Raw genomic sequence first — 27,600 nt, forward strand, 5'->3', positions numbered from 1 at the left:
ATTTGATTTACTGTATGTCCATTGTCTTACACAGATGGAAGATGCTGATGAGAAAAGGAGAAATCATGTCCTCTGGCAGGTAACCAAAGGATCAGAGCTTACCTGCACTGTAGATACACCAACATCACACAGACGGTAGCGGTTCGAGGCAGTGGCTCACCTTGTTAACAAATGCTGCCTTGCTAACAATTTCCATATCTCATAAACAAATAAAAAGACAGTTTTTAACCACAGTGTTGTTATGATCGGAAATGTACTGCCTGAAAAAGTGCCAGAATCAGATTCAGTAGTAATGATCAAAAAAGAATTTGATAAATATTTGAAAAGGGTAAAATTTTCAGGGTTGTGGGAATATAGCAGGGCGAGTGCAACTAATTGGATAGCTCTTTCAAAGAACTGAAAGAGACACGATGGGCCGAATAGCCGCTGACTGTGGCGTTTGATTCTATGAGCACAGAACGAACTTCTGTTTCCTTGTTACAGAGCCCAGTGGACAGATGACAGGAGGTAAAAGTCTCAAAACGGAGGAAAGGAAATGAATGGCAACACAGAGGAGGAGGGTTACAGATTTTATTCAGCGTTGTTTTACGCAGAGGTATCTGAAAGTTGTGTCAGGACAACATTGACAATTTTACATTTTTTTTTTATTATATCCAGTTTGCATAAATATTGGAACAGATTGTAATTAAAGTACTTAACTTTCAGGACCAGGAAGATCCAAAACAAAACAATGGATTACAGCAAGAAATTCAAAAGGAAATGGTTGCTTGATAGAACAGGATTATGATAGATACAGTGAACGACATGTATCTTGTGGCTTGCCAAATTGAGAGAAAAAAGAATAATGTGCACATGAAACATACAAAGGTGAAGCACAGTTTAAATGTGATTTTATAGTTTAATTGTAGGTTTTTTAAAAAAAAATCACCAGCAATGATTTAATACAAAAATCAATTTACCCAAGTCATTGATTGTCATTTTCTTATAAAGATCAGAAACTCCTTCATGGTTTGTTTTTGAAATAAAGTATGTATAAACCTATAGGTCGTCCACTTCATAAGTGTTCTAATAATCCTCCCCTTCACGTGACACAGCAGCAAGAAGAGATGGTGAATGTTTGCAGGTCTCTTCAGCCCATGTTGTTCTGAGGAGAGACGGGAGCTGGAATGTATACCTATGCAACATAATGCAGTTAATATACTGAAGTTACAACGAATTGCTCAATGTATATTAGCTGCAGCTTTTAGCAAGCCCCTAATGTACTTATGCAGGTTGTTATAAATGTTAATGTTAAATTTGAATGGTTTGGATTATTTGAGTTAACCAGGCCACTTATGTAACGTGCGGAAAAGAAGCTACAGAAGCAACTTATACTTTGTCTAAAAATTGTCACAATTGCCCACAGTATGCAGCACTAGCAATGTTTTCTATGAAAAAATATTGCACAGTTACTGTCAAACATTAAAAAAAAGTAAGTGACAAAACGTTTTCACAAGCTAAAATTTCTGAATCAGGTCCGGACTTGGGCCAAAGTATCGTAAATTTGGGAGGTAGTAAAGGCATGTTAGACCCATCTAATAAAATGAGAAACTCATTCACCTAACCAAGAAGAAAATATGTGCACTCATTGGCACCTTAAACAGAAGACATTGCGATAGTGTGCACAGAAAAGCAATCTGGGAATCTAACGTTGGTATAAAACTAGGCGAATGATAACCAGTCTGCAGCCAGCCTCGAAATCCTACCCAAAGTAATGGCTTAATCTCATTGTTTAATGTTCAAACGCTGCCCTTAATCTAACTGTCCCGCCAGGTGGAGGAGTCAAAATTGGGGCCATTGTTCTTCGGTACAGTGACAGACTTGATAGTAAACCTATATGTCACAGCCTCCCATCTTTACAATGGGATCAGTCCATTCAACCTAAATATCCTGTCAGCACTGCATAGTGTCATGCTGATACCAGGGCTAAAAGAGTTAAATTGTTAGGACAGGTTGCATGGTCTAAGCTTTTATTCCCTTGAGTATAAAAGACTAAGGGGCGATCCAATTGAGGTGTTCACGGTGATTAAAGGATCATTAAAGGAGTTACTCACTCTGGTTAAAATTAGTACCAGGCCTTTCGGGGGTGATAGCAGGAAGCACTTTTCCAGACAAGGAGTGGAAATCTGGAACTATTTTCCGCGTGTAAAAACAGCAAGACTGAGGGTCAATTGAAATTTTCAAAACTGAGATTGATATATTTTTGTTGGGCAAGGAAGGGTATTATGGGATAGGAAACCAAGGTGGGTAAACAGAGTCAAGATACAGATCTAACCGAATGGTGGAATAGGCTTGAGGGGCTGAATGGCCTTTTCCTGTTCCTATGTCTGTGCATGATTCATTCTACATGCAAACATGCTACTGTGTCGAATGCACTACAAAACTGCAAACTGTTCAAAACTAAGTCCTTCAAAAACTGCTCCATTATTTCTGGATAACATGAAGTTAATGAGACAAAACATTTATGTAGATTTGATTTTTAGTTTAATTGAAAAAAGTAGAAAGACAATACAAGAAACAAAAGTGTTTGCTAAGAGCAAAATTAGTTACTTTCCCACCCAGAATGCAAAAAAAATGCAGCATATATATATATATATATAGATAACCTGAGGAACTTCACTTTTAACATCCAATTTTACAGTTATAAAGTTTTAGCCAGTAACATTGCAGTCTAGTACATTGGTTATGCCTTTATTTGCATTATATACACTCATTACTCCACTATTTAGCCTGTGTTAATACTAGACAACACTATATATCAGCAACCTAAACTATTATAGCTAACATTAGGAACATTTGGCTAGCTTGCTCAATTAGTGGACAGATGGTTTCTATTGCTTGTTTCACTTGCTTTTAAAAAAAAATACACATTCAAGCTTTCTGGCATCGCTATGGAGGTCAGCATTTATTGCCCATCCCTAATTGCCTTAGAGAAGGTGGTGCTGAACCACTGCCTTGAACTGTTGCAGACCATATAGTGTAGGTACACCCACAATGTAGTGAGGGAGGGATTTTCACCCAACTTTCATGAGAAACAGTGAGTATATAGTGTAAACCTTCTGTCTGCCTGAATGCATCAAACACCATTACAACGTCAGCACCTGTTACAACTACAGTGGAATTTCCTCATGTCCAAATTCTTGAAAACTCTGGCTATGAAATTTTTCTCCAATTTTTTCTCTGTTCTACAGGTCACCTCTCCCAAACTCCCATGTTAATTGGAATGCCTAGTGATGGCGTTGGAGCTCTGATCAGGAAGCATTGTCAGGTATTTGCATTGTCAGTTTAAACATATTGCACAGTACAAGACTTGAGATTAAAAGTGTACTACAAAATTTTGTATAAAAAAGTTAAATGTTTCTACATTGAGAAACAGCTTCATTATTCATACGCAATCTTTACTCACTTCATCAAAGTTTGACCATTTCTCTAAAGCTGCCTTTCAGACCAAACAACATAATTAAAGTGGATAGAGAGCTACATGGCAGTAGCTTACATTGATTCAAACAGAGCAATTTCCCCATCAGGAGGAGGAAATTCGCCTTACACCAAACATTACCGGCATTCAACTGTTAATATGCGTTAATACAATGTTCCCCTTTTCTAACCACAGATGATGTTGTCCCACTGTTGTTGCTACGTGCTGTACAGTTCTAGGGAAGGAGCTCTGAAGCAGAGTCATACAGACTCGAAACGTTAACTCTGTTTCTCTCTCCACAGATGCTGTCAGACCTGCTGAGTTTTTACAGCATTTTCTGTTTTCGTTTCAGATTTCCAGCATCCGCAGTATTTTGCTTTTATATTAAGGAAGCTACCTTGTTTGACAGTAAGTTATTGGCAGATAAATTGAACGTTGGTTCCCCACTGCTTACTTCCATTGTCCCCACCTGCACCTCAGGAACGATTCAGATTCTGATCCATCTCCTCTCACCAGCCTCCCCAAGAACATCTGGGTTTGGGTTTTAATTAATTCAGCACATTCCTGTCTGTGACTCCGTGCTGCATGGCATGGCATGGTAGGTTTCTCTCACTGAGACCGTCCCAGCACTTGTCTGGGTGTATTCTGGAACATTCTTAAGACGTATGGATCCTGATTGTAGGACCTTGCATATAAAGATGAATGGTGGAGGCTGAAATGATTTTAAGCTTTTTAAAAATGCAAAGGTTTGGAGTTAGAATCTTATGCACACAGATTAGATGATAATGGACGAGTGATGCATTAACACAAATTCTACTCAATCTTTATGAAATCATAATGAAATAATTTAAATGATAATTACAGGCCCTTCTAGATTAATAAGGTCTGGTTGGTTTAGCAGTTGATCATGATTTCTGATACTAGATAATGGCTCTTTTTCACTTGTGTGGTCCCTCTCCATCTCTTCCTCCTCCTTTTGGGCAAATTGTCAGTCATGATGGTTCTGAACCTGCTCAGGAGCTTGATATGGAATTCGGAAAACCTCGATGTGGAGGTGTGATGCGATCTGAATGCAGACGGAGGTGCAGTAAATCATCAAATCGCACAGGGAGAAGATCTGAAAAGAGTCAAAACAGGGCTCAGATTTTTCATCTCATGCACCATCCAACAACTGCTTGCATTTATATATCACCTTTAAACAGAGTAAAATGTCTCAAGGAACAAAATTTGACACTGAGCCACATAAGGAAGCATTAGGACACGGTGCCCAAAATCTGGATCAAAGAGGTCATTTTTAAGGAACAACTTAAAAGAGGTCGAGGGGTGGAGAGGTTTAGCGAGGCAATTTCAGAGCTTAGGACCCAGACAGCTGAAGGCACGGCCGCTAATGGCAGAGGGATTAAAATCAGGGATGCTCAAGAGGCCAGAATTGGAATTGCAGGTATCTTGGAGGGATGGAAATTACAGAGATACAGAAGAACGAGGCAATGGAGGGAACTGAAAACAAGGAGGAGAAGTTAAAAACTTAAAGCTTTGCAGGACGGAGTACCGGTGTTGACCTGTGAGCACAGGCGTAATTGGTGAACAGGACCTGGTGTGATTAGGGCAGCAGGTTCTTGGATGAGCTCAAGTTTCTGAAGGATACAAAGTGGGAGGTTGGCTACAAGTATGTTGGATTAGCCGAGTGCAGAGCTAACAAAGGCGTGAGTGAGGATTTCAACAGCAGAGGAGCTGAGGCAAGGGTGGAGACAATGTTACAGAGGTAGGAGTTGAGGATCTTGGTGATTATCCAGTACAACAGCACCTCCTCACACTGAGATAACAATTTCAACACAGAAAAATATACCACTGCATTTAACGGAAGAGAGGTTAGGAAGGCTGATTAAAAGCTTGGTTTGAAAAAGTATTTATTAGAGAACCACAAATACTTATTGATTTTCTTTAGTTGGATGCGTGATCGGTGGAAATCAGATGGTTTGATTCCGAGGGAGAGCTCATCTCTAAAATTATGAAGACACTTTCTATAGAGGAGGCACCTCGAGTTGGAAAATAAAGGGTGAGGGTGACCTGATGAGGTGTTTAAGGTGATTAATTCAGAACAAGGGAACATAACCTTGAAATTGGAGCCAGGCTGTTCAGGGGAGATGTCAGGAAGCACTCCTTCACTCAAAGGATATTGGAAATCTGGAACTCTCATTCCCAAAAAAGCTGTTGAGACGGTGGGGGGGGGGTCAATTGGTTTGAAAGGGCCAGATGGCCTACTCCTGCTCCTATGTCTTAACATTTCAAAACTGAGATTGATAGATTTTTGTTTGGCAAGGGTTATGGAATCAGGACAGATAAATGGAGTTAAGACAGACATTGACCATGATCTAATTGGATGGCAGAACGGGCTCAAGCAGCTGAATGACCTCCACCACCCCAAAATGGTCCAAAAGCTGAATATTTGGTTCGAGTTAAGGAATCGGAAGTGAGCTGTCACTGAATTGGCAGTGAGAGGAAGAGATGGAGGTAACTTGGAGAAAGATGGAAAAACAGCATATCTGGAGATGACCCAGGTTGATGACCATAGGTTCAAAAAGGGGAGAAATGGTGTGAATTTCAATTGTTACTAATTGGAGCACAAATTATCTCCAATATGACAATGGATAACAGGAGATAGAATGGGTTTAGCATTTCACGCCAATGTTTGAGGTACCTGGTTTTGGAACACACAAAGAACAACAACGCTTTGAGCTGTCTAAATTTGTACCCTTTTCAAAGAAATCAATGTAATGTACTTACCATAGCTGTCCATAGTACAAAGTACTCATTAATAAAACTATTAAAGTATTGGTTCAGGAATAGCAGCCCAGGCCCTATGAACGCTGTGTCTTGCAGTTTCACCTTACTTTTGGACATATGTGCCACCTACAAGAACAACAAGGGAACATCTTTAATAACTATTGCGGAAATATTGATATACAGTTGTGATGTACAGTACGCAGAACTATTATCAGATCAATGTTTGGTAAGCTTGCATTGTATTAGAAAATCTTACAGTACCACAGGAGACCATTCAACCAATTAAGCCCATGCACTCTTTTTGAAGGAGATATCCAATTGGTTCCACTCCTCCCGCTCTTTGCCAATCAGCCTGCAATTTCTTCCCCACGCAAGTATTTACCGAGCGTGAGATAAACCCATCAGTCCCTTTCCACCTGAGTCAGTGTTTGATTATTTTATCCTGGACACTCCTTTCAATATCCTGCTTCTCGTAAAAAATTTCCCTTTCATGTTGTCGGGAAAAAAGCAATTGCGGAGTGTTACTATGGCCGGAATTTTTTGGATGGTGGAAGCTCGCCTCCTCACTCGGGAGGAAGACAACGCTGCAATGGACAAAAGAGGAACGACACCAACCTGCCTGAGCCTAAGTGCCAGAGCTGGAGGACAAGGTAAGAATAAGGGGTCCCAGGGCAAGAATGGTAGGGAAGGCCTACGGCGTGACGATGGTGGGTGATCGGGGTCTCAGGAGAGAGGCCATGGCAGGGGGGAGGGAAGTTCGCAGGTCAACGGGCCTTAAGGGGAAGGCTCTCCCAGTCAGAAGGGGGCTTCTGATGGCTGCACCCCCCCCTTCCCCCCTTCAATCTAACTTGATTCTTTCCGGCCTTCCCCACAGAGGTTCCATCTTCTCGCCTGCCTAAAAATTGAGGCTGGGTGGGAAACACCCATTAAGTGAAAATTAGTTGGCCACTTAAGGGCCTCAATTGGGGCAACAGTGGGCTTCCCACCCCAGGCCATGCCGGCCCAGTGTAAAATCGCTGCGAGGTCGGGATGGGCACAGGAGGAATCCCACCCCTGTAATTTCACGCTCCCCCACCACCACTCCCTGTGGGGAATGTAAAATTCAGACCTATCTCTCCAATCCCTCAATCCCCTCAACTATTTAAGTAACTATGCCTGCTGGCTGGGAAAGTCTAGGATGAGGGAACAGTCTAAAAATCAGCGCTAGAGCTTTGTGTAAAATTAGGGAGCAGCTCTTCACACAAAGGTGACAGAAATTTGGAATGCTCTTATGCAAATGTCAGTTGATGTTAAATCAATTGTTAATTTTAAATCAAGATTGAAAGATTTTTGCTAACCAAAGATATTAAGGGATACAGAATTACAGTACAGATCAGCCATGATCTCGCTGAATGGCATCTTCCTGTTCCAATATTCCCACCGGATAGTGAGCTTTGTTCAAATGCACCAAATGATCCTCAAAACCAACTCCCTTCTCTGAGGAATTTGTTCCATTACAATTGAAGCAGCCAGACGTTGTCTTACTGGAGTTTGCAGCAGCTGACACAGGTGTAAATTAGGACCTGGGTTACGCACAAATAAACTGTGAAAAAACAAACCCGATGCAATGCAGTAGATGTATGATTCGAGTAATCCCTTACGAGACAGCACCCATTAAATGTGGGTTACCAGCAGCTCCAAGTATTTCTGATGAAGATGAGTACACCACCACCAAGTAGTGTTAGCGTAAGGTCACAGAGTACAGGAGCAGGCCCTTCAGCACACCGTGCTGGCTCTTTGAAATATCTATCCAATTAGTCCCAATTCCCCCAGCTCCATTACTCCTTTTTCTGCTCCAACTATTTATCCAATTCTCCTGTTGAATCTGCTCCACTGCCCTTTCAGGCAGCACATTCCAGATCACAACAACTCGATGCGTTAAAAAAAAACTCATCTCCCCCTGGGGTACTTTTGCCAACAACCTCAAATCTGTATAAAAACACAATCAGAACAGACCAATTCTTGAGAGTCAGCGTTTCAGAAATTAATGGTTGGAACAGCCTTTGAGTGAAGAGGTTGGCATTAGGTGGTGACAGTTTATTTTCTTTATTTATTCATTCACAGGATGTGGGAGTCTCTGTCAAGGCCAGTGTTTATTGCCCATCCCTAGTTGCCCTTGAGAAGGAGATGGTGAGCTGCTTTCTTGAACCGCTGCAGCTCATGTGGTGTAGGTACACCCACAGTGCTGTTAGGGAGGGAGTTCCAGGATTTTGACTCAGCGACGGTGAAGGAACGGCGATATATTTCCAAGTCAGGATGGTGAGTGGCTTGGAGGGGAGCTTGCAGATGGTGGTGTTCCCATCTATCTGCTGCCCTTGTCCTTCTAGATGGGAGAGGTCATGGGCTTGGAAGTTGCTGTCAAAAGAGGCTTGCCGTGTTTCCTCAGTGCATCTTGTAGATGGTACACACTGCTGCTACTGTGCGTCTGTGGTGGAGGGAGTCAATGTTTAAGGTGGTGGATGGGGTGCTAATTGAGTGGGCTGTTTTGTCCTAGATGATGTCGAGTTTTTTGAGTGTTGTTGGAGCTGCACTCATCCAGGAAGTGGAGCGTATTCCATCACACTCCCGACTTGAGCCTTGTAGATGGTGGATAGGCATTGAGGAGTCAGAAGGAGAGTTACTGACCGCAGAATTCCCAGCCTCTGACCTGCTCTTGTAGCCACGGTATTTATACGGTTAGCCCAGTTTGGGTTATGAGAGTTGGCTTTCCAATATCTGCTCCGTGTTGAAAGAAAGCATCCAATAGATAGAGACAACATATCATTTTGATTTGTTTGAAATTAACTTACCACTAATTTGTTTGTGATTTTTGAAGCTACACATCCAAACATTAACACATAGAGGCAAGGGTGATCCTCAAATAAGCGTGTGGTGGATTTCTTGTAGATCATTATAGCCATTATTATGACCAGCCCAATGTGCAAGGAAGGTGACAGAACACTGGTACCCTAGAAAATAAAGAGGAATGCATCAATCAACATCAGCAGCGAGAGACTGGTGCTTGCAGAAAAATGTGATTATTGATTAGACCTCCGTACCGCTATTGTGGAACCATTTTTGCCTGTCCCACCAGAAAAGATGACCCGGAAGTAATTGACACAGGAATAGATTGCTCCTGCTATTATTCCAAACACGGGCAGCATCTTCACTCTCAGTCCTAGTACTGGAATCTGTATTGCCAAGGAATAATAAACAAGAGCTGTTTGTGACATCAACAGTAACACTGAGTGCCCCACACCACATAACCAATGTAGTATTTATGAGTGAGGCACAGTTAATGTAGAACTCAAAAACGCCAATCGTTTTTACATTCTGAACTCCCTCCCTCAGCATCATTACAATATAAGTTTAGAAAGAGTTTCATTACCTTTCTTTAGCCATCCCGTGTAAAGTTTTAATGGGAATTTCCAGAGGCAGCAGAACAGAACAACAAAAAAATAAGCAACACAAAGTTTGTGTCAATACCACATTGGGCAGCACATTATAAACTAAATTCATTGCAGAGATCCCTCAGAGAGCTGTAAACTAAAAGCTTGAAACGCAGGGTCTCCTGACACAAAGCAGCCAATACCTGCTGGGGCTGAAATCTCATTTTTAAATTCATAATAAACATTCGCTTCAGTTAAGATGGAGGAAGAGCAAGTTACTGGCCTTACAGTGTAGTACTTTCCAAATTAAAGTGGCCGCCCATCACTGCTGGAGAGGAGACAGAAGTAAGACAGATTACAATTGAGGCTCACTCTCTATAGAGGGGAGATGAATCAGAGTGGGATGAAGCTCATGTAGAGCAATCAGCACAGGACAGACTAGTTGGGCTGCAGGGCTCGTTTCTGTGCTGTACATTTTATACAGGAGCCTCCCAACCACGGCCACTGTCAACTTTAACTGAGCAGAAGTGAGAAAGTGAGACCAATATGACCAGTGCAGGAACAGCTGGTTAGACAATATCGATGATTAACAGGAATGGATCTTTAAAAATAATATACGCTCCTACTCTGTGATACTCCAAACTCCTTCGGGATATAAGAGAAATGATTCTTATGGTTCAATCATAATCGAGGAACTGAGATATGTAACATAGTAGAATGCAAAATGTACATGGCTAATTAACGTGTTAATAGAAGGGAAACAGGCCATTCAGTTCGACTGCTCTGAGCCAGTGTTCTACACGACCTCCTCCCATTCTGCTTTAATAGAGGAGGAGGAACAAGAAACGTGGCTTGGGAGGACTGAACAAACCTGTATTTATATAGCTAAATGCAAAATTCTGTGGATGCTGGAAACAGTCATAGAGTTATACAGCACAGAAACAGGCTCTTCAGCCTGTCGTATCTGTGCCAGCCATCAAGCACCTATCTATTCCAATCCCATTTTCCAGCCCTTGGCCCATAGCCCAGAACTCTGAAGGGTCATAAGGACTCGAAATGTTAATTCTGTTTCTCTCTCCACAGATGCTGCCAGACTTGCTGAGCTTTTGCAGCATTTTCTGTATTCATATAGCGCCTATTGGCATTTTTCAAAGCCTCCCAAACACTTCATATATAATGAATTACTCTGAAGAGTGGTCGACTGCATACAACAACTTGTATTTATGTAGGGCCTTTAAGATAGTAAAATGTTCCAAGATGTTTTACAGGTGTGTTACCAAGCAAAATTTGACAGAGTCAAATAAGGAGATGCTAGGACAGACAGCCAAAAACTTGGTTAAAGGGATAGATTTCAAAGCAACATGGTGGCAACATTATGGTACAGCAAGATCCCACAAATAACAATGAGGCAAATGACCAGTTAATGGTGTTGCAGGAGGGAAGAATGTTGGCCAAGACGTGTGTTTGTTCTGGAAATGACATCTGAAGGTGAATAATGTACCTCGTGATAACCCAGGCAATGGGTATATGACAGGTACCCCATGATTTCTCCCACTGATTGATTGCCTATTTGATCGATATACCTGGAGGGGAGAATGTGTTTGACAACAAGGCAGCGGTTGAATATCCAGTATGGAGTCCAGCATGTTTACAAAATCAAGATACACAATCTCATCAAATCTCATTAACACTGCGTATTTTAAACACATAATTTTGAAGTAGATTATGAATAACGCACAGACCAATCCAGTCCAAAATGGGTTATTCATCACAAAATAATTACGCTTGACAATCACTTCATACCAACTGTATAGGAATGATTTGAAAGTCTCTTCATAAATAGCAAAGAAACGACTCTCAGAATCTTTACAGTGCAGAAGGAGGCCACTCGGCCCATTGAGTCTGCACTGGCTCTCTGAAAGAGCATTCTACCTGGTCCCACTCCCCTGCCTTATCCCCGTAACCTTGCATATTCTTTCTTTTCACATAGCAATCCAATTCCCATTTGAATACCTCAATCGAACCTGCCTCCACCACCTTCAGGAAGTTCGTTCCAGACTCCAACCACCCTCTGGGTGAAAAACATTTTCCTCACATCACATTTACTCCTTTTGCCAATTATTTTGAATCTGTGCCCTCTCGTTCTTGATCTTCTCTTGAGTGGGAACAGTTTCTCACTATTTACCCTGTCCATACCCCTCGGGATCTTGAATACCTCTATCAAGTCTCCTGTCAGCCTTCTTTTCTCCAAGGAAAACAGTCCCAACCTCTCCAATTTATCCTCATAGCTACAGTCCTTTATCCCTGGAATCATTCTTGTGAATCTGCTCTGTACTCTCTCCAATGCCTTCACATCCTTCCTCAAGTATCGTGCCCAGAGCTGGACGCAGTATTCCAGACAAGGCCTAACTAGTATCTTACACAAGTTCAACATGATCTCCTTACTCTTGTACTCAATACTCCTCTAATAAAGCCTAAGATACTATATGCTTTATTAACTGCTCTCTCAACATGCCCTGTCATCTTCAATGACCTATGTACATATGCACCAAGGTCCCTCTGTTCCTGCATCTCCTTTAGAGTTCCTCCCTTTATTTTATACTGTCTCTCCATATTCATCCTGTCAAAATGAATCACCTCACACTTCTCTGCATTGAACTTCATCTGCCACTTGTCCGCCCAATCCACCAACATGTCTATGTCCTTTTAAAGTTCAAGACTATCCCCATCACAGTTGACAACATCTCCAATCTTTGTATCATCTACAAATTTTGAAATTATGCCCTGCAGTCCAGGTCATCAATATATGTCAGGAAGAGCAAGGATCCCAACACTGACCCCTGGGGAACTCTGGGGAACACAGACTCTTCCGACATCACATGGTAACTGAAGTTGCATTGACAATAAATCTCTGCATGTTAAATGGGAAGGAGAGTTTGGGACAATTGCCTCAGTCTGGTGGTTCAGAGATGGCAAGTCTCCACTGACTCTGATTTGGCCAGAGGGACTGATATTCTTTTACAGTTCAATCCGGATGGGAGTGACTGGACTCACGTAGGAGGGAAGCTGAACTGCCCGAAGCAGGTCTGCTCTGTCACTGCTGGCTCTGGAACACCCCAGGTGAAACCATATATGCCACTGCCCAGGTCAGGGTGCAGGTCAGGAGAAACTATAATGGCAATTCAAAGTTGGCAGAATGGAATGGGGGAGGGGGTGTTGGGGGTAGGATCAGTGGGAGAACAAAAACAGCACATGTGGGGAGGTCCTACTATTACAGTATTCCAAAGGAGTCTGGTATAGCTCCGATCACCCTCCAGCGATATCTACAGGTCCACAATAATATTACAATCTCGATGCCTGTGCAGGGACAATCAGAAACAAGGTGTGGGGGAAACATGTTGTGACGATTTGCCCCAAGATGCTCCCCATTCCACCTCAGCCCTCTCTGCAAAGGTCTGGAGCAGGTTGATGGGAGATTCACAGGCGTCTGCAACCATATCCTCATCCTCTCAATCCAATGTGGGCAGACAGGTACAGTTCCGAAGCTGAAGGGGATATAGAACACGTACATGTGCCAGAGAGGTGGACAGCTAGACTTGATGCTAGCCTTGGACTAATGCAATGTAAAACTGCCCTTTGTGGGATCTTGCTGTGCGCAAAATGGTTGCTCCCTGTCGCTGCATTATTGACTGCACTTCAGAATAAATTCCAAGGATGTGAAATACACAACTCCAATAAATACAAATTCTTTCTTTGTACATGCAGCCAAATCTCTCACTGTAGCTCATCAACAGGGGTAGGCAGCCATCACTAAGTTAAAATACAGCTCACCTGGTAATCCCAAAGAGTACCTCCTCCAATGGCAGACAAGAAAAAGATGAGCATTATGCAGATTTGAGCTTCAGTTACATCAATTCTAATCGGATATAGAGAGATCAGCGGTTAAAACTGCTGTGAGTTAATAAACAATCGATCAAACACTGAACCAAACACTTAGCGGCTGATTCTAGAAAGGTAATTTTAAATGTGAGATTGTTAGATTTTTGTTAACCAAAGGTTTTAAGGGATATGAAGAAAAGGCGGTGTTGGGTCACAGATCAGCCATGATCTCATTCAATGGTGGAATAGGCTTGGAACAGGTGGAACAGGCTTGAGGGGCTGAATGGCCTTCTCCTGTTCCCAGGCTCCGATCACGAAACAGAAGCGTCTGCTGCCTGATGCACATGAATTGGAAAATCTCAGGCATGCAGCCCACAACTCTCACTCAGGTGTTCCGATCATCAGTTATTTCACAATTTGGGTGACTGGGCGGGTTGGATGTGAGGCTTCCAATCGATTAACCTGCCCTTGTAGAATCAGCCAACTTAGATAATACACACAATAAGTCTGCGGAAACATCAAACAGCCACTTTAGGGACACGTGTGCTCTGTGTTGCTACAGTTTACATTGTAAGTTGGTCAGACACTCGGGTGCGAGTTGGTGCAGGCAAAATAGGGTAGAAATTCCATTCATACTGATCAATTTGAAATGCCTAACACGCTTACACTAAATTCAAAATTTGTGTTATTTATAAGCAGGCTTTTACACATCTTAAATGGGTGAACATCTGAGATTCACAACAGTGCAAAAGGCCATTGCGCCCATCAAATCTAAACTGGCCCTTTGAAAAAGCTAGCTACTCTTTCCTCACAGCCCTACAGATTTTTCCCTTTCAAGTATTTATCCCATTTTGCAATTCTGCAATTGAACATATCAAAACTACAATAGTGAAAACTGTGTCATGAAAGCTGTGCAATAGTAAAAAGCTTTTGGCTAAAGTGGCATAGTGGTTATGTTACTGGACTTGTAATCCAGAGGCTTGGATGATCCAAAGCCATGAAGTCAAATCCCATTACATCAGCTGGAGAATTTAAATTCGATCACTAAAATATGGAATAAAAGTGGTCGAGACCATGAAACTATCATCGATTGTCTTAAAAACCCATCTGGTTCACTAATGTCCTTCAGGGGAGGGAATCTGCCATCCCTACCCTGTCTGGCCCACATGTGACTCCAGACCCACAGCAACACTTAACAGCCCTCTGAAACAAGCCATTCAGTTATATTCAAGAAGGCAGCTCACCACCACCTTCTCTAGGGCAATTAGGAATGGGCACTAAATCGTGGCCTTGCCCAAGGCGATGCCAACATCCTGTGACTGAATAAACAGAGCTGTGCAGTTGAACTGTGAAAGCTCAGTAGTGCTCCCTGTGTATTGTTCTGGTTGATGTTTCCGAGGTTTCAAAGGTAATGCTCTAGATGCCCAATTTTTGCCCAAAATGACTCAATAACTTCGTGACATTAAGGGCCTATTAAATTCCATAGCAAAATGATTTTTGCAATAGTCCAAAACATTGCACAAGTATGTGATGTGTTCCCATCCCAGGTGCCACTTGTACAGAGAAACAGGTAGGACACACCAGCAGACCCTTCAATCCTGGCATCAGATGGTGTAACTCCGAGCCCTCACCCCATTCCTCAGATCCATGCACCCTTGTCCCCGCATTCCCACCATCCAACATGGCTCCCCCCAGTCCTTCGCATCGCCCTCTCCATCCCTCATGGACCTGCTCCACCCTAACACTTGTGATGCCGACTTGTAGGGGTGGAAAAAAACCACCGCCAATTTTCAAATAAAACTTGAAGAAATTGCTCCCTGATTCTCCAAGGCAACCTGGTCACCTAGGAGTTCATCGCTGGTTGCATAAAACCTTTCCCTCCTCTCACTGTCCACCGTGCCTAAGAGCAAAGGAGAGGAGCAAAAAAGGCCATTTCTGTCCTTCAAACTGGTCTCAGAACTCAAAGATGGTCACAGGAGTAGAGTTATCTCTACTCCTCTAGACATTTAAAATGAACATGAATCATATTTATTCTTTCATGGGATGCGGGTGTCGCTGGCAAAGCCAGCATTTATTGCCCATCCCTAAATGCCCTTGAATGGCTTGCTAGGACATTTCAGAGGGCAGTTAAGAGTCAATTACATTGCTGTGGGTCTGGGGTCACATGTAGGCCAGACCAGGTAAAGGCAGCAGATTTCCCTCTCCAAAGTGAACCAGATGGGTTTTTACAACAATCGATGATAGTTGTCATGGTCACCATTACTGAGACTAGCTTTATATTCCAGGTTTATTAATTGAATTAAACCCACCAGCTGCCGTGGTGGGATTTCAACCCATGTTCCCAAGGCATTAGCCTAGGCCTATGGATTACTCATCCAGTGACATTACCACTATGCCACCATCTCCGTCTATTATTGACATTAGGCAATAGGAGCTATCATTAGACTAAACGTGTCAGTGTGCTAATCAGAGATACTGAATTAGAGTGGGAACAGTTGAAATTGGCCCGTAATCAATCTGATAGTCTTTCATTACTGCCTGGACCTTATTTTCTTTTTCTTTCTGGTTACAATATGGAGCTAGCATGAGTAAAAACACCCCTCAGGATAGCAGAAACTCTGCGTGTAATTCAGTGCCACCTCCCCTCCTCGGGGCAGTGTGTGTGCTTAGGCATGAGATCGGTCATGTACAGAAAAACCTTCAAACTACCAAGTCGTGGGGGAGATTCAGGTATTAACCCTCACAGCAGATTCAGTTCTTGCTTGACCTTGAGAGGGAATTAATGGGGAGAGTAAATAATTACAGGGGCAGTTAAAAAAAAGTCTTTGCACAGAGAATGGTTACAATATGGAGTTCTGATGGAATCCAGAAGCTCTTTTAAACTCAGGGTTAGATAATATGCTTGAGAGGGAGGAATGTTGAGTGTACAGGGAGTGAGTAGGAAAGTAGGATTACACTGGTTGGGATATTAAAGGACATGGGGAGCAGATGGGAGAGTGGGATTACACTGCGTGGGGTATTAAAGGACATGGGGAGCAGTTGGGAGAGTGGGATTACGCAGCCTGGGGTATTAAAAGATAAGGGAGCAAGCAGGGGAGCGGGATTAGGTTGGTGGAAAAAAACACCAGTGCACATATGATGGGCCGGATGGACTGCAGCAATTCAAGGGGGCATTTCACTGCCACCTTCTTGAAGGCTATTAAGGATGGGCAATAAGTGCTAGCCTTCCCAACCACCCCTGCACCACATGAACGAATAAAAAAGAAATCTTTCCCCACGGGTATGATCTCCTAGTGCTGGTTTCAACCATAGGTCTTTCTGCACCTTTTCCAATGTCTTTGGGGGAGATGATGATATAGTGATGATATCACTGGATTAGCAATGCAGGAGTTAGACTATTGCTCTGAGGACACAAGTTCAAATCCCATCATGGCAGCTGGTGGAATTTAAATTCAATTAATTAATAAAAAATTCAAATAATTTTTTTAAAATCTAGAATTCAAAACTAGTCTCAGTAATAGTGACCATGGAAATATCGTCAATTTTCATAAAAATCCATCTGATTCACTAATGTCCTTTAGGGAAGGAAATCTGCCATCCTTACCTGGTCTGGCCTACATGTGACTCCAGACCCACAGCAATGTGGTTGACTCTCAGCTGTCCTCTGAAATGGCCGAGCAAGCCACGCAGTTCAGGGGCAAGTAGGGATAGGCAACAAATGCTGACCCATACAAAAGAATTTTTAAAAATTTTTTTTTCATTAGGAGACCAGGACTGTGCACAGCACTCCACGTGCAATCTCTACAAAATGCATCTATAGGCAATGGTCAGCTCTGTGGTCTTATGCTCAGTTATTTCTGCATTTTCTACATTCCCGGACACAGCCTTTCCTAACCTCCACACACACGAGAACTATTCTGAAGGGCAGGTTCTGCCTAAGAAGTAAACCGGGATTGGTGGGGTGGTGGAGAACAATTCAAGAGGACCTACTTGCCAAATCGTAGAGATCCTGAAACGTAGGTTTGCCAGTGGGCACAATAGAACATAAAGATGCCAATGAAACAGCAGAAAAACATCAGGTCTGAATCTGATCCCAGGCGAACGGCCAGACAGGAGCCCAAGCCGACCATAACTACAAAAATAAAAAGAAGCAACAGAGTTAAAAACACAAGAGAAAGCTGGCCAACAGCTCTCTAATGTCAGTTCTGAGAGAATATATTAAAGTTCGCAGAGAACGGTGGCTTTCAAAGTGATCAGAAATAAACTCTGAGCTAATTTCGATCTCTCGCTTTCCCTGGCAATCGGCGTTAAGATGTTCCAGTCAACACTTCAACAAACACAGCTGCTGCTGTGACTGGAATGAGACGACAAAGTATTTACAGCAAGACAAAGGCCATTCGGCCCAACCAGCCCATGCTGGTGTTTCTGAACCACACAAGCCTCCTTCCACCCCTCTTCATCTCATCCTATCAGCATATCCTTCTATTGCTCCCTCCCTCGTGTGTGTATGTAGCTGCCCCTTAAATGGATCTATACTGTTTGCTTCAACCACTCCCTGTGGTAGTGAGTTCTGCATTTCTCACCGCTCTCTGGTTAAAGAAGTTTCTCCTGAATTCCCGACTGGATTTATTAGTGACTGTCTTAAAATAAGGTCCCTGACTCTGGTCTTCCCACATGTGGAAACATCTTTTCTAGGTCTACCTTACCAAATCCTTTCATAATTTTGAAGGCCTCTTTCAGGTCACCCCTCAGTCCCCAGTGTCTTCAATCTTTCCTAACAGCTATGAACTCTCAGTTCAGTGTCATTGTAGTAAATATTTTTTGCATCTTCTCCAGTGCCGCTATATCCTGTGTATATTATGGAGACTGGAACTCTGCACATTATTCCAAATGCGGTCTAACCAACGTTTTACACAAGTTTAACATAACATCCCTGCTTTTCAATTCTACCCCTCTGGAGTATTTTTTTTTTATGGCCTTATTGACCTGTGTCACAACATTTGGTGATTTATGCATTTGTCTCCCCAGGATCCTTTGCTCGCCTACCTCACGTACCTGTGGAAAAGGAATCACAGCCATGGTCAAAAAGCTCTCCGAGAGGAGAGCTGCTGTTGGTCCTTCGAGCTTGTTTGCCATCAATTGCATCCAAAGATTGGTAAATAAATAATCCCAGACCACAGAGAAGGTACACATAGGCTGGTGCCTGTAAAAAGGGAGGATATTAGGTCATAGATTAAATGGTTCAGTACAAAACCAACTTGTCAAGAGACGGTTTAATAAGCCGGGATTGATGGGGGGGTGGAGAACAATTCATGAGGACTTGTCATAGCACTCGTCAGATCAATTGATCAACTGACTGGAGAAATAGGCTTGAGGGGCTGAATGGTCTCCTCCTGTTCCTGATACACCTTTTAATTATCTGCTGTGGCTCAGTGGGTAGAACTCTCGCCTCTGAGTCAAAAGGTTGTGGATGGTGAGTGAATTGGAGGGAAACTTCCAGATGGTGGTGTTCCCATCTATCTGCTGCCCTTGTCTTTCTAGGCGGGAGTGGTCGTGGGTTTGGAAGGTGCTGTCTAAGGAGCCTTGGTGAGTTCCTGCAGTGCATAAGGAGCTATTAGGGGAGATGACCAAAAGCTATGTCAAAGGGTTAAGTTTTAAGGAGTGTCTTAAGCAAGGAAAGAGAGGCAGAGAGGTGGAGATTTTCAAAGTGTAGGGACCTTGGCAGCTGAAGGCACAGCCACCAATGGTGAAGACTCTCATCATTTTTACATGATTCACAATTGTGTCATGAATGGGAAACTGCACCCATCAAGCCTCCAAACATACCAGAACACAACACAAAAATTTAAAAGGCTTCAACTCAAGAGGGCCGGATTACAAAGGGATGGAAATCATGCTTCAGTTGTATGAAACTCTGGTCAGACTGCATCTGGAGCAGTGTGCAGTTCTGGGCACCACATCTCAGGAAAGATATTTTGATAATATCCATCCCCATACCACACATCCATAAATCCCCCTTTACATATCCATCATCCCCAACTGCACATCTATTGCCCCCCCTCACTTATCCGTTGCTCTCCTCTCTGCATATTCATTGTCCCTCCTCTGCATATCCATTACCCCTGCATAGCCATCACCCCCTATATATCCATCGCCTCTATCGCATATCCATTTCCCCCCTCTCTGCATATCTATCACCTCCTGCATATCCATTTCACTCCTCTCTGCATATCCACCTTCCCTTGTATATCCATCACCGCCCCCCCCATATTTATCAACCCCCTGCATACCATCGCACCCTCTCTCTGCAACTCCATCACAACTCCCACATATCCACTGCCCCACCGCATATCCATCAGTCCTACACTGCATATCCATTGCTCCTCCTCTGCATATCCATCGCTCCTACACTGCAAATCTACCCCCCTGCAAATCCATCACCCCTACACTGCATATCCATCGCCCCTCCTCTGCATATCCATTGCACCCCCAGATATCCATCACCCATTCTCTGCATACCCATCCCGCCGCATATCCATCGCTTCTCCTCTACATATCCATCGCTCCTTCTCTATAAATCCATCGCCTCCCCCAATATCCATCGCCTTTCCACTGCATAGCCACCCATTTTGTGCACTGTGTAAATTCACAGTGGAATCCTATTCTTGCATTAAAAATGAAAATAGGATAAAATATTATTGTGGAATTAATTACAAGGGGCAATAACATTAAGAAGTAGCTATTTGACATGACAGGATTATCATCAGATAGGAAAGTATGGGGTGTGGAAATTCAATGTAAGCTAATCATTAAAATGTGAGAAGGCTGGAGTGCACAGTAATTAATGTCAATGATAGAACAAATCATCTCCTGTTCCTGAAATCCTGAATTTACTAGTATAGAATGTAATAAATCTCAAATGAGCACCAGATATATAAATACCTTTGTTAGCGAGCAAACCCACAAGCTGTTGCTTGGAGCTTACAGACAGAGATGGTGTGAGTGACAGGTTGTGAGATTCTAGATCTATGTGATAGGGCTCGAAAAACTGGCACTGTTCTCCAAGGAGCAGAGAACATTAGGGGAGATTCAATAGACGCGTTCAAAATTCTGAGGGCTTTTGCTAACAGTAAATTGGGAGAAACTGTTTCCAGTGGCAGCAGGGTCAGTAACCAGAGGACACAGGTTTAAGACAATGAGCAAAAGAATCAGAGGGGAGGTGAGATTTTTTTTAACCCACGAGCAATTATCTGTTCGCATTGGAAAGGAATGCACAGAAATAAAAGCAAATAGCTTTTACTTCTCTGCAACAGTTTGATTTACAAATAGGATTATACTGGCAAGACATTCTGTTTAAACATTAAAAACCATTGTGTCTATATCACAGAGCACAACCATTCTCAGCTGATGTCCCAGACACGCTGTCCCTATTATGTGCTGCTTACAAATTAGTTTAACGATAGTTGTGCAAGTCTATCCATAGTCCAACCATTGCTTACAATTCCTGTTTTAGCTTCATCACAATTTTAACAACAACTTGCATTTATATAGCACCTATAACATAGTAAAACATTTCAAGGCGTTTCACAGGAACATTATCAAACAAAATCTGACACCAAATCATATAATATCAATACAGGCGGCCAAAATTTGGTCAAAGCCATAGGTTTTAAGGAGCGGGGAGTTTCTTTTTAAGGCTGCAAGTTATTATGACCTGGAATGTGCTGCCTGAAAGGGCGTTGGAAGCAGGTTTAATAGTGACTTTCAAAAAGTAATACAATAAACACTTGAAGGTGAGAAAATTTGAAGGGCAATCGGGTAAGAGCTGGAGAGTGTTGCCAATTGGATAGTTCTTTCAAGGAGCCAACAGAGGCATGATGAGCCGAATGGCCTCCTTCTGAGCTGTATCATTTTGCAAGTCTATGAGGTTTCTTTCATTTGTTTCACAACTGAACTCAATTACGTCTGTACTCCCTGGTACAATTATCCCCACACCCTCTAAGCCTGCCTCGCCTTAAGTCTAAATTTAGTCCTAATTGCACAAGAGGTTGACTGGTCATATATTAACCCTTTAAGTACCGTAACAAACTAACAGAGAGGGTTAGGGAGGGAGTGGTGGGATGATAAAAGTTGGGGTTGTGCAAGAGGCCAAAACTGGACGAGTGCAGGTATCTCTGAGGGTTGTAGGGCTGGAGGAGATTACAAAGGTAGGGAGGGATATGAAGGTAAGGGTGAGAGCTTTAAATTAGAGTTGTTGCCAGACTGGGAGCCAGGATGAGTTAGCCAGTGTAAACTGAAAAGCCTCTTGTTCTGGATTTCTGAAGGTAGGTTTATATTTGGGTTCAGTTATGAGTTGATCTTCTGATGAGGATCCTTAAGAAACTTTCCCCTGCTCTGCTGCCAATGACAGAGTTCTGCAATACTATAACCCAGGGGTGCCCAAACTACAGCTCACAGGCTAGGCATGGTTTGGGAGACCTGGCACTCCACTCTCTCACTAAATAATGTCAGGGAAATCTGTGTTTATACTTCTTGTTCATTGGTTTGACCTGTTTGAATGTTCCATCCCTGACAGCTCATGAAATGTCGAGATGACTAACACAGAGCAGCAGGAGATAGAGTATGAAATGGAGGAGGTGGTGACTGAGGTTGCAGTGACTCAGTGAGAGTGGTTCGGGGGGTGGGGGGAGAGTGGAGGTATCAGCACTTGGTGAGGGTAGACAGTTGAGGGGCGAGGTCTGGTTTTCCTACTGCTCAAGTGAATGGAGAACAGCTTCACAATAACAACCTGTATTGATGTAACGCCTTTGAGATAGTACAACATCCCAAGGCACTTCATAGAAGCACAATTCAGACAAAAAAATAACACTGAGCCACCTAAGGAGCTAACAGGGCAGGTAACCAAAACCTTGGTCAAAGAGGCAAGTTTAAAGGATTGTCTTAAAAGAGGAGAGAGAAGTGGAGAGATTTAGTGAGAAATTTCCAGACTTTAGGTTTAGACATCGGAGGCATGGCTACCCAATGGTGGAGTGATTAAAATTGGAAACGCACAAGAGGACAGAATATGAAGTATGGAACTGGGAGGACTTGGGCAAGGGGTAAGTTTGATAAGATAGCTTTGCTGTTAGCTCTGACAGACAGGCAGGACAGAAAAAAGTATGACAGAAAACTGCTGCAGGAAGCAAGTGTTGCCTTTACAGGACACATGACGAACAAATGAATTCTAAATGGATGGTGTATTCAGTGTGTTCGCCTAGACTTACAGCTTTTGGTCTGAATGCAAAGCTCCACAATCCAGTTCACACACAACTAACTTCACCAAAAGATCAAAAGGCAAAAGGAAAGTGGAATTCGCTGATGGGCAGATTGAAAGGGTGTGTCATGAACAAAGTCAGCTTGGCGTCAACTCAGGCGTAGTCATGATTCCTACCCTCTAACCTGCTGATTACAGCTAAAAGCCTCCTTTACTCAGCCACTGATGTTTTTTAACCTCTTGCAGAAGGCACACTGAAAATGCAGATAACATTAAGGTCTTATCTATGACTGGCAAATTATTACCATAAAAGCATGCAATCAAATCTGGTTTCCAAACCTTCTCCCCGCTTTACATAGAAAAGTGGGATTAGAAATTTGGAAAACTCAATCACTGCTCGACAGTCAGATTGGTGAGTGATCACAGGAGAATGAGCAATTCCTCCCATATCCGTGGGTAGGTGCACTGAACCTGTCATTTCTTTGTTTGCCAAAAGAGACACAGACAGACATTTCTGCACTCAAAACCTTGCTTCAATCAAACTTTCCCCCCAGATGGGACACACACCCTACATCCCAAAACCCAGAGGAGAGTAAGAGGCGACTTGATTGAAACATATAAGATCCTGAGGGCTCTTGACAGGGTGGCTGTGGAGAGGATGTTTCCTCTTGTGGGAGAATCTATAACTAGGGGTCACTGTTTAAAAATAAAGGGTCGCCCATTTAAGACAGAGGTGAGGAGAATTTTTTTCTCTCAGAGGGTAATGAGTCTTTGGAACTCTGCTTCTGCTGCCTTTTGAGGAAGAGAGTCTTTGAACACTTTTAAGGCAGAGCTAGATAGATCCTTGATAAGCAAGGGGGTGAAGGGTTATCACGGATAGGTCGGAACGTGGAGTTGAGGTTACGATTAGATAGTCATGATCTTATTAAATAGCAGAGCAGGCTCGAGGGGCCGAGTGGCCTACTCCTGCTCCTAATTTGTATGTACGCCAACGACACACCCCCCCAACCAGTCCTGCCTCCCTATAGCCTGCCTCAGTCCTCCTCTACAGCCTTGCCTGTTTCTGTGTTATATGTAACACACAGTACTGTACACAATGGTCATATCCTCTCATTGAAGATGGTCTGCGTTGTGGGAGGTTTGCTAGCTCCTGATAATGAAGTTCTAGGAGTTGTGACTGCACTCCACATATCACCCTCTGTATAAACACCAATAAACTCACAACTCAAAGATTTTTAAATAAAATGTACAAGAAAACGAATGCCAGCTATTCCCCAGCTGTGTTTCTGACTGTGGCATGATGTGGCCTTTCCCCAAGGGAAAAAGTGTTGCCAACCTGGAGAAAACAATAACTTGCATTTGTACGCAGCCTTTAAACAGTGAAAAACATCCCAAACCGCTTCACAGCAACACAATCAAAACACTAACTTCTACCAGGTCCAACATTTACACTCCAGATGACCCACTCATACTGCTTCCCACAGGAAGAAACTCAATGATGGAGTGAGACAGGACAGAGAGGGACTGTGATAAATGCCACAGGAAATTGGATGCTACAAATTCGAGAATGAAGAGGCTTAGGATTTGACAACAGCTGAATTGAGAAATTCTATTGAAGTTCGATGAAATTAAAATAAATCAAGAGCCATCCAAAGTGAATAGTTTGGGTACTGGATACTACATTTCATCTGCAGCACACAGACCAGGATCAGGCCGCAATCAAACTCTCAGGCTGGGATCAGACCGGGTTCAGACGCTCAGACAAGGAATAGGCTGGGATCAGACACTCAGACTGGGATCAGGCACTCAGACCGGGATCACACCAGGATCAAACACTCAGACCGGCATCAGACACTCAGACCAGGATCAGACACTCAGACCGGGATCAGACACTCAGACCGGGATCAGACACTCAGACCGGGATCAGACACTCAGACCAGAAATAGGCACTCAGGCCGGGATCAGGGACTCAGGCCGGGATGAGGGACTCAGGCTGGGATCAGGCCGGAATCAGGCAGTCAGGCCGGCATCAGGCACTCAGGCCGGGTTCAGGCAGTCAGGCCGGGTTCAGGCACTCAGGCCGGCGTCAGGCACTCAGGCCGGCGTCAGGCACTCAGGCCGGCGTCAGGCACTCAGGCCGGCGTCAGGCACTCAGGCCGGCGTCAGGCACTCAGGCCGGGTTCAGGCACTCAGGCCGGGTTCAGGCACTCAGGCCGGGTTCAGGCACTCAGGCCGGCGTCAGGCACTCAGGCCGGCGTCAGGCACTCAGGCCGGCGTCAGGCACTCAGGCCGGCGTCAGGCACTCAGGCCGGCGTCAGGCACTCAGGCCGGCGTCAGGCACTCAGGCCGGCGTCAGGCACTCAGGCCGGCGTCAGGCACTCAGGCCGGCGTCAGGCACTCAGCTTGGCATCAGACCAGGATCAAGCACTCAGACCGGGTTCAGGCGCTCAGACCGGGATCAGGCACTCAGCCTGGCATCAGACCAGGATCAAGCACTTAGACCGGGATCAGGCACTCAGGCCGGGATCAGGCACTCAGGCCGGGATCAGGCACTCAGGCCGGGATCAGGCACTCAGGCCGGGATCAGGCACTCAGGCCGGGATCAGGCACTCAGGCCGGGATCAGGCACTCATGCCGGCATCAGGCACTCAGGCCGGCATCAGGCACTCAGGCCGGGATCAGGCACTCAGGCCGGCATCAGGCACTCAGGCCAGCATCAGGCACTCAGGCCGGGTTCAGGCACTCAGGCCGGGTTCAGGCACTCAGACTGGCATCAGGCGGGGATCAGACACTCACACTGGCATCAGGCCGGAATGAAGCTCTCAGACCGGGATCAGGCACTCAGACCGGGATCAGGCACTCAGACCTGGATCAGGCACTCAGACCGGGATCAGGCACTCAGACCGGGATCAGGCACTCAGACCGGGATCAGGCACTCAGACCGGGATCAGGCCGGGATCAGACACTCAGGCCGGGATCAGACACTCAGGCCGGGATCAGACACTCAGACCGGGATCAGGCACTCAGACCGGGATCAGGCACTCAGACCGGGATCAGGCCGGGATCAGACACTCAGACCGGGATCAGGCACTCAGACCGGGATCAGGCCGGGATCAGACACTCAGACCGGGATCAGGCACTCAGAACGGGATCAGACACTCAGACTGGGATCAGGCCGGGATCAGACACTCAGACCGGGATCAGGCACTCAGAACGGGATCAGACACTCAGACCGGGATCAGGCACTCAGACCGGGATCAGGCACTCAGACCGGGATCAGGCCGGGATCAGGCACTCAGACCGGGATCAGGCCGGGATCAGACATTCAGGCCGGGATCAGGCACTCAGACCGGGATCAGACCGGGATCAGACACTCAGACCGGGATCAGGCCGGGATCAGACACTCAGACCGGGATCAGGCACTCAGACCGGGATCAGGCCGGGATCAGACACTCAGACCGGGATCAGGCACTCAGACCGGGATCAGACACTCGGGCCGGGATCAGACACTCAGACCGGGATCAGACACTCAGGCCGGGATCAGACCGGGATCAGGCACTCAGACCGGGATCAGACATTCAGGCCGGGATCAGGCACTCAGACCGGGATCAGACCGGGATCAGACACTCAGACCGGGATCAGACCGGGATCAGGCACTCAGACCGGGATCAGACCGGGATCAGGCACTCAGACCGGGATCAGACACTCAGACCGGGATCAGACACTCAGACTGGGATCAGACCGGGATCAGGCACTCAGACCGGGATCAGACACTCAGACCGGGATCAGACCGGGATCAGACACTCAGACCGGGATCAGACACTCAGACCGGGATCACTCAGACCGGGATCAGACACTCAGGCCGGGAGGACTCCCGTCCCTCGCCTTACCTGCTCCCTGCCCTGGGGACAGTGATAAACCAGCAGGAGGCAGCTCAGGAGGTTACAGGCCAGTCCGATCAGGGTGATGGAGTTCGGGGCCAACCAGGGAGGGACTCTCTCCAGGAGCCAGACCCAGAATCGCTGCAGCGGCGGCTCGAGCAGGGAGCGGCCAGCCGACCGGTACTGGTGTTCCTCCAAGCGCTTCAACTGCGCCTCACTCAGAGGCTGCAGCAGCCGCCCCATCCCCGGCTACCGAGAACCGCCACCCAGCGAGCCAAGAGGCCAGGCTGCCGCCCCGAAACAGCAGCTAGGCCCCGGGAGGCGGGGCCTGGAGGGAGCTGGACAGGGGCGGGGCCTGGAGAGGGGTGGGGCATGGAGCAAGGGGAGCGGGCTGGAGCAAGGGGCGGGGCCTGGAGCAAGGGGCGTGGCCTGGAGCAAGGGGAGCTGGACAGGGGCGGGGCCTGGAGAGGGGCCGGGCATGGAGCAAGGGGAGCGGGCTGGAGAGGGGCGTGGCCTGGAGCAAGGGGAGCGGGCTTGAGAGGGGCGGGGCCGAAAACGGGAGAGGGGCGGGGCCGATAGTGGGAGAGGGGCGGGATGGTGAAAGGGAGGGGGCGGGGCTTAGACAGGGAGAGGGGCGTGGCCGAGAAAGGGAGAGGGGCGGGGCCGACGATGGGAGAGGGGCAGGACGGAGGGGGCGGGGTCTAGAAAGGGAGAGGGGCGGGACGGAGGGGGCGGGGTCTAGAAAGGGAGAGGGTCTCTGGGGAAAGGGGAAGGGTCTAGAGCGGGAACAAAAACAAAAATACCTGGAAAAACTCAGCAGGTCTGACAGTATCTGCGGAGAGGGACACAGTTAACGTTTCGAGTCCGAATGACTCTTCAACAGAACTAAGTAAAAATAGAAAAGGGGTGAAATATAAGCTGGTTTAAGGGGGGGGGGAC

General features: G+C 45.3%; 1 protein-coding gene across 3 annotated transcripts; it reads right to left on the minus strand.

Moving 5' to 3' along the window:
• Positions 1-556: 556 nt before the first annotated feature.
• On the minus strand, positions 557-27,002 carry LOC144696410 (cholinephosphotransferase 1-like). 3 transcript variants are annotated; one of them, XR_013580164.1, is made up of 9 exons: positions 26,671-27,001; positions 18,583-18,730; positions 17,518-17,659; positions 13,480-13,564; positions 9,319-9,450; positions 9,070-9,228; positions 6,242-6,367; positions 4,320-4,574; positions 557-1,174 (listed from the first exon to the last, which is right to left on the minus strand). XR_013580164.1 is itself a non-coding variant. In XM_078567662.1 (9 exons), the coding sequence occupies exons 1-9, from the start codon at positions 26,902-26,904 to the stop codon at positions 1,130-1,132; spliced, it is 1,179 nt and encodes a 392-aa protein (XP_078423788.1). In that variant the 5' UTR covers positions 26,905-27,002; the 3' UTR covers positions 557-1,129. The 3 variants fall into 3 exon arrangements, 2 of the variants coding, with proteins under 2 accessions (XP_078423788.1, XP_078423789.1); XM_078567662.1 differs by having other exon boundaries at positions 4,467-4,574; positions 26,671-27,002; XM_078567663.1 differs by having other exon boundaries at positions 563-1,174; positions 4,471-4,574; positions 26,671-27,002.
• Between the last annotated feature and the right edge of the window lie 598 nt (positions 27,003-27,600).

This window comes from Cetorhinus maximus, chromosome 22 (genome assembly GCF_964194155.1).
Source record: "Cetorhinus maximus chromosome 22, sCetMax3.hap1.1, whole genome shotgun sequence".
Classification (NCBI taxonomy): Eukaryota; Metazoa; Chordata; class Chondrichthyes; order Lamniformes; family Cetorhinidae; genus Cetorhinus; species Cetorhinus maximus.

Excerpts from the sequence above, each read along its gene's own strand:
- LOC144696410 (XM_078567663.1), bottom strand. The coding sequence starts at position 26,904 with ATGGGGCGGCTGCTGCAGCCTCTGAGTGAGGCGCAGTTGAAGCGCTTG. Across the intron at positions 13,565-17,517 it reads GGATCTCTACGATTTGGCAA|AATTGATGTAACTGAAGCTC; the intron begins GTAGGTCCTCTT and ends ATATCCGATTAG. Across the intron at positions 4,575-6,241 it reads TTGTACTATGGACAGCTATG|ATCTTCTCCCTGTGCGATTT; the intron begins GTAAGTACATTA and ends GACTCTTTTCAG.